Here is a 16,390-nt window from a genome sequence, read left to right on the forward strand (position 1 = left end):
TGTAGTGTTTTGTGGCATGTGAGGAAAAGAGGACACCTTAGATGTCATCATCACTCAGGTGCCATCTACTGGCCTGGAACTATAGTACACTAAGTGGGATGGCCAGCAAGCTCTAAGGATCCACCGATCCATCTGTGTTGTCCAAGTCGCCTCCGCCCCACTCCCACCCCCAACCCCCGCCCCACGCTGAGACTACAAGCACATGCTACCATGCCCAGCTTTTGAAAATGAAGGTTCTAGTGATAGAACTCCAGATTTAAAAAAGCATTTTACTATCAATACTGTTGTAACCAGTATCATACAAAGAATATGAGGGTGGTAGTCAGCAAAAGTTTGCTCAGAAGAGTACAGCTGAATTCTACATTTAAGGTTTAGAGACATTTTCTCAAGGCTACTCCATTAATCTGTCTTCTCCCACCTTTTGTTTTGGAAACATGGTTTAGCTATGCATCTAAGGCTATCTGAATCACTATGTAGCCCAAGCTGGCTTTATACTGCTGGTGATCCTTGTGCCTCAGCCTCCCAAGTGCTAAGACTGTAGGCATGTACACTTATACCTGACTCAATGCTCTTTTTAGTCACTAGTTGGCCAGAGTCTGGTCCTTCGTCATGGATGTAGTTCAGTGATAGAGTGCTTATCTAGAACAAATGAGGCTCTGGGTATGATTCCTCAGAATCCCCCACATCCACCCTAACAAAAAGAATTCCTAGTCCTTTTAAGACTGTGATTTTATCGCTTATACCAAATTAAGCCTTTTAACCCACTAAGTTGCTTAGTAAAAGAAGGTATGTATTGGTGGCTACACCAATACTAAATGAGTGAATAATAAAGCTCACATTTTTTCCTGTTTGCTCACAAAGATTTTTTTTTTTTTACATTTTCTTCATACCTAGGTATTTAGCAGCAATTTCTTAGTAATATGCTTTTGTGCTTGGGTTGGACAGTGACTAGCTAGAGCTTGATGACCAGAATACCATGAGGTCCTTAAACATATACGTACTTGGGTGAGGACGGCCTGCCAGCATCCACCGAGGATCATATGGGGCCTTTGTGGGAATGAACTCGATGATTCTATCTATAGGATCCTTGGAATTCAGGAGAGGAACTGAACTATGCACGCTCTAAAGAAAGACCAGGAGAGAAAGATCACACCCATCAGCAATGTCAGTCTCATACCTCAACTCAGTGCAACAGCTCCAGACAGAGGCAGCAAGGCCCACTACAGAACTACAGCCATAGGTTCTGATCATCATAGCTGAAGCATACATTATGTGTCAAGGAACATGCACAGTTCCCAATTCTCATTTAAAAGCCTGACACACAGTGGTGCATTGTGACCACTGTGCCCTTGCTCTTTGAGAAGCAAGCTCCTGGAGCAAAAATGGCTACTACAGGAAGGAAACTCATAGGGATGAGGAAGTCTTAGTATTTGGGGATGTGAACATATATATGCCATGAACATATCTGTTGCTAGAAAACAGCGGGGCTTAGTGAGATCCAAAAGACAGCTTCAAGAAAAAGAAATATACAGGTTTCAGGGAAATACTTCATTAAAAATAATTCAATAGGATATATCAAACACATTAAGCTGTGGCAAAAGTGGAGGGAAGGGCTCACCTTGGGCATGTATGACAGCCATTGTAAGACTGTGAAAACCCCCTCAAAGTCATCACAAACAGTAGAGTGGGTGACCCCATTGTTGTGCATGATCTGGATGCCTCCAAGCTGATTGTTGGAGGTATACACTTCCCGACCAAGGACCTAGACAAACAAGCAAGTAAAAAGACATTTGTTTCTACAGATATAACAATGTATATTCTTTCCTAATTCTCACTAAAATGTGTTTTTTTTCTTTCCTCCAACAGACAAAAATAACCCCATTTTCTGTGCCCTGTTCAGAGGGACTTCTAGGATTTCCTTTCTTAAAACACAAAAAGATCTTTAACAATTACATACGCTGTTGCAGTTTTAAAACCATCAAGCTCTCCCTTTCTAGAAGCCACCACAGACATGTGCAGTGGATTTTAACTCTGAGCTAAATTATGGTAGGTAGGCTGGGACCCTGGGGCACTGGCTACATCTTCATATACAGGTCTGGTAGAGTTATGCGTGTACACACACACACACACACACACACACACACACACACACACACACGGAGTGTATATTGAAGAAATGCTATGGGGTTGATGCCTCGTTTTTCTAAAGGATTAGCTTTTTCCTTACATCTGATTTTTAAAGTTGGCATACTATCTCCCTCCCCCATCACTAAACCAGACAAAATCCTGAAGCAGTTCATGACACACAACAAACCCCCTAAGACTCCAGCATCTTTGTGTGTTGGGTGTGAGGCTGTGATTTATTTCCCAAGCCTGTTTCCCTCTGAGGCCTCACCCCAGTGTCTCTGGAGGACTTTACCCTTGTCAGGTTGGGGGCACTTGCAAACGGAAACTACAAAGTTTCCTTTAAAGAAGAAAAAAGAAAGAAAGAAAAAATATTCTTGTACTTGGAAATTGTAGGGTTTCATTTCTTCCTGAAGATTGGTTAATAATTTCTTCCAGGGAGGGAGGTTTTCTGACCCAGCAGATGGAAGTCAGGTGGCCTGATCACTGACTATTGCAAACTGCTGAGTGTGTAGTAATTGCCAGTCATCTAGGGTAACCCTGGAGAGCGCTAAACAGTTGTGGAGTGCTCACTGTATGTTCTCTTTTCTGTTCACTCTCTTCTCTTTTAAAAAACAACATAAAAATTTGTTTTTTACTAACTTTTATTCATTTTAGCCTCTTGGGAGAACCTAAACAAATTAAGGGCCAACAAACTCTGCCTATATATTTTCAATTGGCCCTTTCTTATTAGCGGCTTGGAAGGGTTCCTCTGCATGTTGGGTCAGCCCCCTACATCAAGACCTTCCAAAGACTGAGCAAGTTGGTGACCAAAATAATAACCTCACTGTGATCCTGCTGGCCTTAGTACCATTTAACTTCAGTTAGGAAAGGCATAGCGAGTTTTCTGAAAAGAATATGGAGAGCAAAATTGCTCTCCGATTACTGCTTTCCTTGATAAGAAAACACAGGGAACAAGCCTTTCCAGGCAGCCCTAAGCCAAGTAACATGCTGGCAGCTCTTTTGAAGGAGCCGGTGAACAGGGGAGACCATATCTGACCAGTGGGCTGCCATCCTCCTCTCAGTCTGTCTTTAATCTTAGCCCAGGCACTGCAGCTCTTTTCTCATTCTCCTGCTGTCTCTTTCCATTTGCCCTCTCTCTGACTGATACACTGATCTCTCGGTCACTTGGCTTTCTGCTCCACTGAGTCCATATTACTAATAACACCTCCGCCACGGCCAGTTTACCTCATGAAGGCAAGAGCACATCATTACAAAATAAACTCATAACTTTGACATTCTAGCAAATACATGCCGTTTGTTATTTTTATGGCTTTAGTCTTTCTAACAGGCAGAGGGCATTACATACCTGTTTCATTTATATCTTTAAGCGTGCGTGCACACATATTCTTGCACATTCACCAGGAAACAAAACAAAACAAAAAACCAGACCACTACAAATTTCTAAAGCAGTCAGTTGATAGGGGACTCTGGTGGGGCAGAAGGCCCGTCATTCAGGGAGGCCACGCTCTGATCTGACTCTGATTTTATGGCTGTCATAAACCCGATGGCCCACAACTGGTCCTTCTGGGACAGACTGCTTCTCTGCTAGAAGTCATTCAGTGTGATCAGCAGTATTTTTAATTATTAAAATAAAATTGGAAAGGAGAAATGAAATAAAAAGGAGACACTGTGCTGACCCTGAATATCTGATATTCACAATTTATGTTAGGAGCCAGATATTCCCTGTTACATAGGAAAGAGGTATTTTCTGTTTAGAAACATTATTTTTAGTCCAACTTCTAATACTTAATGATGTCTAATTATAAGAACACTGGGCAGTTACAAAACTAGCAATGAGCTAATGAAGGACCAAGCTCAGACAAAGGAACCTAAGCCAACCAAGAACAGCTGTGTTAAATGCATCATCTTAAATGTCTTCACCCTCTTTTCAAAGAGTTGAAGAGGACATCCAGAACCAGGCAACTCCCAGCCACTTACTATACTAATTGTTAATTTTTAATTTTATACTAATTGTTATTTTGAACCCAGCACACAATTCTTTGAACCCTAATTCTACATTTTCAAAGTAGGAGCAAGATTCAGTAACTTAGTACATCTTCTCACTCAAGCTCTGATGCTTTAGAAATGTTCAGGAAAGCAGCATTTCTACATTTCTTTTCCTCTGGGTTCCAAAGAAACCCTAGAGCTCACAACAACTGTACTAACAAATGCTTACTATCTGAGAAAATTCATTTAATTTATTAATAAAAGAGAAATAATAGGACAGACTAACCGAGCATCCAAAGAACCCTTTCTGATCAGTGTTAGCTTTGGGAAATGGGGGTGGGGTAGATATGGAAACACAGAAATGAAGCCCTTCCTTAACTACAAACAAACAGCAACAATCACAGTTACTCAACAATCAAGAGAAAAGCATACCCCTGGTTATCTTCAGCTGCCTGTAGGTTTGGAGTATGCACCAGTGAGATGAGAGCTCTCATAATAGCTACTGATTTGTAGGGGTCATTGCTGACTCAAGTGGTTTTAATGATTTCAGAATACTTACAATGAAAGCTCCAACCAAGGAAGCAAAATCTGGGCTAGGACAGATTCTATTCTGCCTAACTCTGAAATGATTATGCAGGGATAGCCACAAAAGTCCTAGCTGGCAACTAAAAAATAAAAAGCACCCACAAGAAATCACTGTTTTTCTCAATATGTAGGCCTACAACCCTTGAGAAAAAGCTGTGGGTCAACAGTGCTCTGTCATCGTATTTTCATCAAGCAGGTAGCTTCATTTGTCACTTATTTAAACTCTGACAGAGGCATATCTGTATTAGTCAAATTCCTTGCAATGTTTGTGGTTCTTGAATCACTCCCCTTACATTTTCTACTACATGAGACAATCTTCTAATTTATTTGTCTAACAAGCATCTACCATCATTAAACACAAGAGACATTCAAAAGGGCATTCCTGAGACCACCTTTGTCCTCTAGTTCTAAGTGGCCAAAGCAGCTCTATGGAATAAGAAAAACACCATTCCAGGGTCCTTTGCTTAGGAGTGCCCGGGCCACAGAACCAAAAGGTTAAATCTGAGAGCAAAGAGGATCTTTATCCAGTCTTGCTATATACTTAAGCTTCATCGAATGCTCCACTTATTGTAGCTGGCAGACTTAAGAATTAAAGTATCTCATGAAAGCCAGTGATTAGTAGAGATGCAATTGTTAAAGGTTTCACCAAAGGTGCTATAGAGCCTGCAGAAATGCTGAGATGCCTAAGAGCTATAAATGAATGCAGTCATACATTCAAAGGCCGCTGTTGCTGCTGCTGCTGCTTATCCAGAGACACTGCAGACAGCTCAGGTTTACCACAGCTGACAGGCAATGAAAACAGTCTAATATACCGCCTGCTCTCACCCTTAAATCCCTTTTTGGAGATCAAGATAAACACATTCTTCCTTTCCCCAGTGCTCCAGACGTTTGACTGAAGTGGCAGAGTACTGTGAGGGTTTGTGCAAATGAAATCACTATGTAATACTGAATGTGTATTAGTATTTACTTGTCAGGATATGTGTCAGTAGAGGTATTGAGATTTTCAAGTTTCACTGATGCAACTTGTCTCGATTTTTAAAATATTGCTTTTATCATATTATCTTAGGGACCTTTAGAGTTATATGCAAACATCTGCAATCATGTGATAATATGGAAAATAATGATGGTGCATATCAATTAATAATAAAAAAGGAAATTTGCATGTTTCTTCCCTTTTTTAATAATCTTTGGAGAGTCAGGGCATTTACTATTTTAACAGGGAGCACAAAATTCCTCCCAACCTGAGAATCAGGCTACACAAGTGGAGTCCTTGATGCAATCTTCTCATAGTATTTCCATTCTCCAGAAGGTAAATTTACTGAGCAATCATCATCACTGGATGTCATGCATGATTCTAGGTATTAAATTCACTCTGGGATGCTATTGATAAAGGATTGGGAGGGCAGAAAGATATGAGCAAAAGCAGATAGGAGTAGGGAAAAAGTGGTTAACAGGGACAAAAGAGAGAGAGGATGAAATAGAAGAGGCAAAGGAGAGAAAGGGGGAAGGGAAAAAATGGTAACAGTACATCTATTCAGTGCTGCTAGCATCCTCCTTGACCTGAGAAAACTACATTTTTAACAGCTGACAAGTAATTCAATCTCCAATTAACAATTCTAAGTGGTGCTGCACATATTATTGTGTAAATGTTTCTCTAGAAATATATCCATGGATGAATGGAATTAAATTTCCTGGTAGCAAGGGACAATACCTCTGTTACCAAAAATATTTGGATGTTACAAAACACACAGCTAAAGGGTTATACTTCTTTCTGTACCTTTGCTGTCACTGCTAGCACTGGAGAGCCAGCTGGCAGCTGGTGGGTTAGGCTTGGGGGTGGAGAGGAAGCCCAAAGATACACATTGTTGGGTAGTGGGGCTGATTTGAACCATAGTTTGAGTCAAGATAATCCCCTTGCAAGCCTCAAAACTCTTTCAATAAGAAACAAATTCTGTTGTGATTGAGTTTGCTGAAGAGCGAACTTGGGCAAAGAGACTTGTTACCAGTGGCAAGAAAATAATTTGATTTTGTTTCAAATGTACTTTAAAACAAATGTCTTGCTATGTATCCCATGCTGGCCTCAAACTGAGCTTCTTGTCCTGGCTTCCTTAAGGTAGGTGTATGCCATCATTCTCTAACAGTAAAGTATTCAGCTACAAGAACACTGAGATACAGACCAGAAAAAGTACTGCAAGGCCTCTGCTTATTGAGAACACAAGCACAAACTCACCAGCAGGACAATGAGGATTTGATGGTGGAGTGGGTAAGAGACAGAGACTGAATTACAATGAAAAGGGATAGAGAAGATCCATAGACAGTTGGCATGTCAAATGTGAGAGAAAATGCATAGGCTTCCGGATAGAAAGCTGACTGCCAAAAGAAATCACTCATTCCAGGGATCCATCAACTAAGTACTCATTTAGCTAGAGACCTGAAAGTACTGACAATAAGTCAATTCTAAATATGGAAATATGTAGCATTTTAAATAAGTCTGGTTTAGAGCCAGGTGAGGTGACTCATGCCTGTGATCCCAGCCCTTGGGAACTGGAGGTAGGAAAATCAGGAGTTGGTGGCCAGTTTCAATTACACAAGGCCCTGTCTCAAAAGAAAACCAAGGGGGTGGGGAATTACTGAGGTTTAATTCACATGTAACAAACGTGTCCATTTATGGTGTAAAATTCTACGACATTGACTGTGGTGATATTTTGTTTGTGCTTTAACAAATAAAGCTTGCCTGAAGATCAGAATGTGGAGCTAGTCACACTAGCTAGCCATAGAGACCAGGCAGTGGTGGCGCACACCTTTAATCCCAACACTAGGGAGGTGGAGACACAAAGTGATATGGCTGGGCAGAGAGGAATATAAGGCAGGAGGAGACACAAGCTCAGCATTCAGTCTGAGGTTTCGTAGAGACAGAATTTAATCTGAAGATTCCTAGAGACAGGATTGCCCATTTGGTCTGAGCACTGGTAGAGGTAAGAACTAGTGGCTTCTATGATCTTTCAGCATTAATCCCTATAATTGACTTGGGATTTTATTATTAAGACCAATTAGAATTCACACAACAATTGGCAAACATAAATATTTAGTCAAAACCAGTACCAAAATGACATGGGATCATGTCTATCATCATGCTCCCTAGTGCCCTCTGCCTACTCCTAACAACCACTGACTTCATTTCTGCTCTGTTTGCTTTGCCTTTTGTAAGATAGCACATAAACAGATTGCGAGTGTGCAGCATTCGGAACCTAGCTTCTTATGGGTATCATAATGAATGCATCACATTCATCCATACAGTCCAAATGTAGGCAGCTCCTTTGCACAGCTGGGCACCACAACTCAGTCATTTATTTGTCAGTTTGGTAGGCATCTAGGCTGCTGTCAGTTTGAGAAGAGATTATAAAGAAAGCTGTTACAAACGTTTGGAGACAGTTAACTTTTGGATTGGATGGTAAGTGTATAGCTAAGTTAGTAAAAGAAACAAAAACCAAAAACACAATTTCAAAGTAGCAATACTATTTTGCATTTCTTTCAATAGTGTACAGAGTTCTAGCTATCCTAATCCTCATCAGTATTTGGAATTAGTCAGTTAAACATTTAAAAAAAATTGCTTTTTGGTGGGATGTAGTTCCGTGGTAGAGCACTTATTGAGCATCTCTCAAGCTTAGGGTTTGGTTCCCATCACCATAAACAAACAACAAAAAGCTGCTATCATTTATGGAAAAAAAACGTAATGCTGTGAGACTTGGTTTTAATTTCCCTAATGTGTGGTGACAAACATAATTTCATGTACTTATTTTCCATCCTCACAGAGAGTCTACTCAAATTTCTTTGCCCATGTATTTAACTATTGGGTTGTTTTCTTATGAGTTCTGAGAATTCTTTGTGTATTCTGGATTATGTCTCTTATCAAATATGTTTTCCACAGATATTCCTGTAAATGAGAAGTTTATTTTAAATACCATAAAATCAGGAATCATGATAACTCTACAGCATAAGAGCAACCGTACAGAAAACAGAAATGCAATGAATTCCAAGGACTCAACACTGACATATTTGAGCAAGTTGAGCTACTAGAAACAGAAGTCTTATGCTATAATGTGTAGTATAAAAGGGAAACAAGTGATTTGTTCCTTTTTGTTCTCCTTGGTGCAGGTGCTTGGTGATGTTTGTGAGCTGTTACTAGTTCCTACCTTGTCCTTTAACATTTATTGTGTGTGTGTGTGTGTGTGTGTGTGTGTGTGTGTGTGTGCGCGCGTGAAAAGACAATCTGTTGGAGTCAGTGCTCTCCTTTCATCATGTGGGACTGGTATGGAAATCAGTTCCTTAGACTTGGCATCAAGTGCCCTTACCAGCTGAGCCATCCCTCTAGACTTCTTCAAAAACATCTCTACATGGGCTAGTATTAAATCAGTAACTCTAGTCATATATTATCAGGGCTGCTCTAAGTTGTATAAACTTGCTTTATTGAGAAAAGATATCTTATCAATGAATCAGGTAGAAAATGAAGGTATCCAAAAGTTGATTACCTGTTAAGATGGCCTATCATATTTGCATCTTACGTTATTGACTAAACTGGGGTGAATTCTTCCCCTTGATAACACTGGTCTTTCACTTTTTCAGATATGCATGCTATTTTAAAGAATTTAAATCCTAGGCACCAAGACATCATTAAAATTAGGAATTGGTCAAGACTCAAGCACAAGAACAAGAAGCCCAGGCATGGCAATCTGGAGTTAAATCTAAAAAGCTCTTTAAGCTTCTCTCATGATTCAACTCTCCTGCCTGTGTACATTAGCTGATTAGACTGTGTGGTGATGACCACTCTGAAGGAGAGGGGACATAGATTTGGATCCATGCACAGGGAACATCTCCTAGAATGATGAACAGCCAGGAGTCAGATTTCTAAACAGTCTCGAGTCCCAAGTCTTTATCATATTCACACAGCAGTCTGGCACAGCAAGGGCTCAGGTCTATCTTCCTCAGAAAAGACTGGAGTCCCTGCATTTCTAATCTACCAACATGTGCAGTTCTTGCACTTTTAATTTATGGGCATTGGGAGGCCCCCTCTGACTTGGGAACATATTGGCTTGGTCTAATGCTTGGAGATTATTAAACTTGGAGCTGTGTTCCACTATCAGGTGTACAGATCTTTTATTTAGAAGATATGGTGCTCTAAATGCACAAAGAGCTCCCTGTCACCTTCACATTAAAGCCCCTAGTGCCTGGTAAATGGAATTATATAGCTGTCATCTCCTTTCCCCAAAGTTTTAAGAGTACAATGGGCTCATTTTTTCACACTCCATCCCAGCTTCAGAACTAAGAGACCTACTTTGTATTGATTTAAGGTCTCAGAAATAAATAAACCTGCTTCACTGCTGTGATTCACAACAAATTCATGATACACTATTGCATGATATATTTTAAGCTCTGGCTCCAGCTCTCTTTTTTCTCTGGTGAGTGATGGGGGAGGTGGGAGGTAGCAGGGAGCTGCAAAGCTGACAGCCTGATGGTTATTGGAGATGGCTGAGGACTGCAAATCCAAGAGGAGACACTATTGGAGGAATACAGGATTTTTAACTGAGAGGCAAGGGTGAGAAGCTAATTTACTTGATTTCCAGGTTGGGGTTGGGAAAGAAGAAAGGTTGAAGAGAGAGGAGAGGACTAACAGGGTAGTGAGCTTCAAGTGAAGAATAATCTGAAATAGAGCTATGAACATGTATAGAAAGAGAAAAGTGAAGAAAACATACCAAACAATGGTGTAATGAAAGGATGATTAGAGAAATAAGGAGCTGAGGACAAGGTTCTGCCCAAGAGGACCACGTTCACAAACATAAGTGGGCACTTAGCTTGAGTTTAGGGGAAATGCTTTACTAGCAGCAGGAAATGAAGAGACCCTTTTGAACAGCAGAATGTATGAAGTAGAGACTCTTCTTCATTTCATACTCAAAAGACACCCCAGAATCTTGAAAGGTAAAATGGTTATTCTGGAGATGGGGTAGAGATACATCAGAGGTCCACATATATAAGGTGATTTAGAGACTGCATACTGAAGTGAGGGTATAAATTCTGGCAGGTTAGTTTTTGTTTGTATACTCTCAAGGCTTTCTGTGCCTTCAAACTATGAAACTTTTACTAATTCTACTAGACACTGTACTCAAAGAATTTTAGCTATTATTCCTAAAGGACTATCCCCTAGTCCAAAGTATGATTTTTGACAATGCAGCTGATAACAACACAGAAGGAAACTGGGCCCCAAAACTTCTGCAGGAGATCCCTGAGTCTCTGTGACACAATTAACTTTTGAGTGTTTTCTTTCTCTCCAGGGTCTCACCACACAGCTCTGGCTGTCCTGGAATTCACTACTTACCAAGATGACCTCAAATTCAAAAAGATCCAGCTGCCTCTGCTGGGATTAAAGACAAGAACCACTATGCCCTTCAAGATAAATTTTAATTATGTAATTTTACTATTATATACCATAATATGTAATTTAAAAAAAAAATCCACTCTTATAACCCATTCTTTCTGTTCTAGTCTAACATAGTTCCATACTTCCAGACCAATACACATCTTCATAGTATTAGAATATTATCAATTAAAAGGAATTTAAGAGCTTTTCTGGACTTCCATTTTAAGGTAAACAATATATTGTATGATTCCCATTTTTATTGTTGTTGCTTGTTTGTTTTCACAACAGGGTTTCTCTGTGTAGCCCTGGCTGTCCTGGAACTCACTTTGGAGACCAGGCTGGTCTCATACTCAGAGATCCGCCTGCTTCTGTCTCCCGAGTACTGGAATTAGAGGTGTGCGCCATCACTGCCAGTTTATGCCTCCTATTTTACACAAAGGATTAAAGTCCAAAGTTACTTGTACAACGGGGCCTGCCCAAAAGCCTTTTTTTTTTTTTTTGGTTAAAGGTTTGGTTAAAGGTGTGTTGGTTAGTTTTTGACAACTTGACAGAAACTAGATTCTCCTGGGAAGAGGAAATCTCAGTTGAAGAAGAACTGCCTCCATCAAATTGGCATGTGGGGGGAAATTTTGTTGATTAATGATTGATGTGTGAGGGCCCAGCAAACTGTGGCAGTGCCACCATTGGACAAGTAGTTGTACATTGGACTACACTGTACAAGAGAGCAGACTGAACAACCTATAGGGAACAAGCCAGTTAGCAGTTTTCCGTCAGTGTTCTGCCACTGCTTCTGCTTGAGTTCCTACCTGACTTTCCTCAAAGATAAACTGTGATCAGAATATGTAAGTCAAATAAACCCTCTTCTCCCTAAATAGCTTTGGCCATGGTGTTTCCCACAGAAACAAAAATCAAATGAGAACATTCTAGAACTCCAAAAACTTTTAGCACATTTCTGCTATTTTTGTCAATGTGAGCATTCCTACATCTGTATTCAGGGTCCCAGAGCAGAGACGCAGGCTTTTCTCTCTATCTAGAAGCTCTGTACTTGAACTTGTTTTCCCAAGTCGTTAGTATTGGGGCCATTATAGTCACATGGGGCACTCTTAGATAGTCAGAGGTAACTTTTGTAATAGAAATTGGAATGATGGGATGGAGAGATGGCTCAGAGGTTAAAAGCATTGACTGCTCCTACAGAGGTCCTGAGTTCAATTCCTGGCAACCACATGGTGGCTTACATGCAGACAGAACACTCTATACATAATAAACAAAACTTTAAAAAACTCATATTCATACACACACACTCTCACACACACACAGAAATCTGAATGGCAATCCCATTGTGTAGTATCTCCAAGCCAGTACTCAGGACGAGGCTGGTTAAAGGTCACTAAGACTTGGTAACAGAGTTAGGAATACTTAGTATGGTTTTCCACAAATCTGAGGAGCATCAAAGGAAAACCAAAACAGCTGGGACCAGATTTACCAATATTTTGTCAATGTACAGAAGATCTGGCCACTACAATATTCTCTAAGAACTCACTCATACTGTCAATGCAAAGCTTACTTAGACAATATGCTAAACAGCCTCTTCACAAAGGAGAGAGATTCCATTTGGAGCTATAGAAACATAGGGACTTTCTATTGCAAAAATAGGTAGTGAGGGACTTTAAAAATGCTAATTGATGGAATAATGCTTTGAGTGATTAGGGCTATTGTATCAACAAATCCTTGGGGACCTTTGGAAACAGATGACTGACACATATACTACTGTATCATAACCAAACATGGTGCGTCTCCTATTAATGGTGTTCCAAAGTGTGTTAATGGTCTTTAGATAACATCTACTGGGAACACCAATATGTGAATGTACTACTACAGTTAAAAAAAGACATCTAACTTCTCTCTCTCTCTCAGAATCTTTGCCTTAAGAGAGCCAGAAAGTTTAAAGAATACTGTGTTTAAAAAAAAAAAAAGAATACTGTGTTTATATTTCTTTTCCAGGGTCTGAATAATAAACTGTGGTCAGTACAGACCTGGAATGAACTTTAGAGAAACTACAGCAGCACCAGTAGTTTCCTATATTAGTTCATCTAATCCCCACAAAAGCTGTGGTACATAAGTATTATAATGGGCTCCCATTTAAAAATTAGTAAAACTTAAATACACGTTAAGGAGTGGGGAAATTGCTCAAGGTGATAATCTGTATGTGGTAGAAACAAAAATTAAACCTAAGGAGCTTGGCTTGAGAGTCTTATGTTCCTAGTCTATGTAACCTTTTTCTGTCAAAGAGACAATGCCAACTCTTCCACAGGGATAGCTGAGAAATATCTCCTTCCCTAACTCTCTCACACTGTATATGACAGCATCATGGGTGAGCATGAATTGTACTATATAAGTCCCTGTTCCCACAAATAAGTCTCCTTCATATGAACCCTAGTCCTGTGTTCAAGAGTCAGATGTCACAACACACATTTCATGCTGCATAGTGCAAATTTTTTGGACCAAATCTCAAAAGCAAGATTAGGGTTAAAGAGATGGCTCAGTGGATGAGAGCACATACTGCTCTTCCAGAGAGCCTCAGTTCAATTCCCAGTGTCCACATCAGGCAGTTTATACCTCCTTTTGACTCCAGCTATAAGGGAACTCAATGCCTCTGGTCAGAACAAGCACCTACAATTACGTGTACACTCTCACCACACACATACACATAATTAAAAAATAAAAATGAATCTTAAAGAATAGCAAGATTAGCAAAGCCCTTAGAGGACTTAGAGCTCTCAATCATGTGTACTTTTTTTCTTGATAGATTCAGTGGAAAAAGGGGTCTAACTTTACCAAAGGGAAAGAGATTATGGCATTTCTTTTCTTCCTAAAAGAGAAAGAGAAGCTTTAAAAAAATGTTTGCCACAAGGAAGTCACATATAACCTTCAGAGTTATCTATCCCCCACACATCACAGCCATTAGTAGAGTCCTTACCTCCACAGGCAACTGCTGTCCAGAGCACACCCATAAACCACAAATTCTGATTGCTGTCCAATGATGGGATTTCATCAAGTCTGGGGCTGAGAGATAGCAGGCTCTGGCCTATATCAGTGCTCCCTTACAACAGAGGTTCCTCTAGCACGGCTGCTACGGAGCATTATGTTAAACATGAGAAATAGAAACTGAGAGGTGCTCAAGGAAGGGAAATATTTATGTTACCACAAATGTCCAAAAGGCACCCTAGCTTAGGAGTTTATAACTGCAATCATCTCCCCAAGGGTCTATGCTGCCAACTTGAAACTTCAAGTATACAACTGCTGCTTCTGTCATACCAGCATAAGTCCCTTTAGACCGGGTAGTCAGTCAGACCCTTCAGGTTGGCCCCATCATCCCAGCTACCTGCAGCCTAGAGTTTCTGAAGTTCTGCCTACTGTAACCTTGAGAGACACAAAGAAGCAAATCCTATGAACTTCTATTTATGCAATCACTCTCAACACTCTGGTGGACACTAAGCAGAGACCTGAGCCCTTTTTGATGAAACTTAAGTTCTAACTCATCCAATCTTCCACTTGTTTCAGTTTTGTCTGGGCCAGGATACCACTAGTCAAATCCCCAAACAACAAGAAATTGGAAAGAAGCTCTTGATTTTTGAGTTCTAAACATCATTTGGGTTACCCCCAATCACCAGCTCACTGCCTTTGGTTTAAGTGTCAACTCTATATCACAACAGCCAAATCCAGAAACCATCTCTCTCCTTGACTTGGCAATATTCTGAATACTTTACAATTAGCTGCAGGTAACAAAACAAGGCAGGTGTGGAAGGAACATAAATACTCTGATCACCAGGGGAAAAGAATAAAAATACAAATGTGGAAGATACCCTATAGTTTTGAAACAAAATATACAGCATTAGAGAACAGTGCTGGAGAATAAAATGTACAGTAAACTCAACAAAAAAGGAAGAAGGAGAAGAAGAAATACAGCAGCAATACTTTTATTTATTATGCAGGTTACTATAATAGGAAAAGAGGGAAGAAGAAATCTCTTAAGACTATTTGGAAGTGAAAGGTAGGAAGGTGTACACTAGAAACAGGTCAGCATCATCACATACACAGAAATGGAATGCAGCCATAAAAACCAATGCACACAGGCAATGTAATAAGTTGGAAATTGTATGTGCTGAAGCTTCTTATCTTTTAAATGCACAAACAGTTTGCACGTTGCTGCATTACATGAGGAAGATATGTGGCATGTCAACACTTCTTCTCCCAATCTCCCATGATAAGTTAAATCAGTGATGGGGCTTGAGAGGGTGGGACAGGTTTGGAAAAAATCCAGGAGAAAAAGTTTTTAAAAAATCTCTGTCTCAGCAAAAGTTTTCATTAAAATTTTAGACAAATGATCCCTGTGTCCTTCTCTCTTGCTGCCTGGGGCTCCATGCTATTTCTATGCAAATAACAACCTCGTGGTTTATATCTTATTATTTCCACCGGAGCTGCAGCGACATGACCTGAGACGTGTAAGAGGTGGGATGGGGGGAGGGATGGAAAGGAGAGAGAGACAGAGAGAGGGAGAGAGAGATGGAGTGGGTGTTCACTCAAGTGTGAAAAAATATTGTCAGGAGTGAGCGTCAAGAACAAAAAAAAATTGCAGGGATAACGTGTTTATTTCAGTCCCCCCACCCCCACCCTTGCAAACCAGCACCTTTTAAAATTCATTGGGCATCAGGCGATCATGCACAATCCATCTGCTTTCACTTTATCATTTGCATTTCATGCCTCCTGGCTTTTGATGTGCTGATACTTTGATGCAGTCAGGAGATTCGCATTATCATTATTTCAATTTTCAAAGGGGTCAACGGGATCAGCACTTGCACACACAAAATCTTTTTTTCCCTATAACCTCTGTAAACCCCTTTCTTATTCTTCACCCTAATGTTTAACATAAAGGATAAAGACTCCAAAAGGTGAGTATCAGATGTTTACAGGCTGATACTGTATATAAGCCTGCATGTACCACCTACATTTCCACGCTGTACACAGGTACACAAATACAGTGAGCAAATGGTCAAGGTTTAAAATGAAGCCGCACAGTACTTCAAGCACACAAAGGCTTTCTCACACATGAACACTCTGAGAGAAGCACATTCAGAAAAAAAAGAGTGGAATCTACAAGCAAGACATAGAAACAAAGATAATCAACTCACATGAAAGACATACACTAAGAGTGACTAGCACAACTCTGGAGTAAGTGAGATAGAAAGAAATGTACACAGAGAACAGTGAGCAGAGACTAGA

General features: G+C 40.2%; 1 protein-coding gene across 2 annotated transcripts in view; it reads right to left on the reverse strand.

Annotated features, from left to right (window-relative positions):
* The window catches only part of Acaca (acetyl-CoA carboxylase alpha), a 153,947-nt gene that overhangs the window by 37,872 nt on the left and 99,685 nt on the right, over window positions 1-16,390 (reverse strand). For both annotated transcript variants that reach the window (XM_050119583.1, XM_050119581.1), the window contains 2 exons: window positions 1,619-1,762; window positions 1,002-1,122 (listed from right to left, as the gene is read on the reverse strand). In XM_050119583.1, the coding sequence (XP_049975540.1) occupies window positions 1,002-1,122; window positions 1,619-1,762 (265 nt within the window). The remainder of the gene's footprint in view (window positions 1-1,001; window positions 1,123-1,618; window positions 1,763-16,390) is intronic.

This window comes from Alexandromys fortis, unplaced genomic scaffold, assembly GCF_014885135.2.
Source record: "Alexandromys fortis isolate MF-2015 unplaced genomic scaffold, M_Fortis_MF-2015_v1.1 scaffold_173, whole genome shotgun sequence".
In the NCBI taxonomy this organism is placed as follows: domain Eukaryota; kingdom Metazoa; phylum Chordata; class Mammalia; order Rodentia; family Cricetidae; genus Alexandromys; species Alexandromys fortis.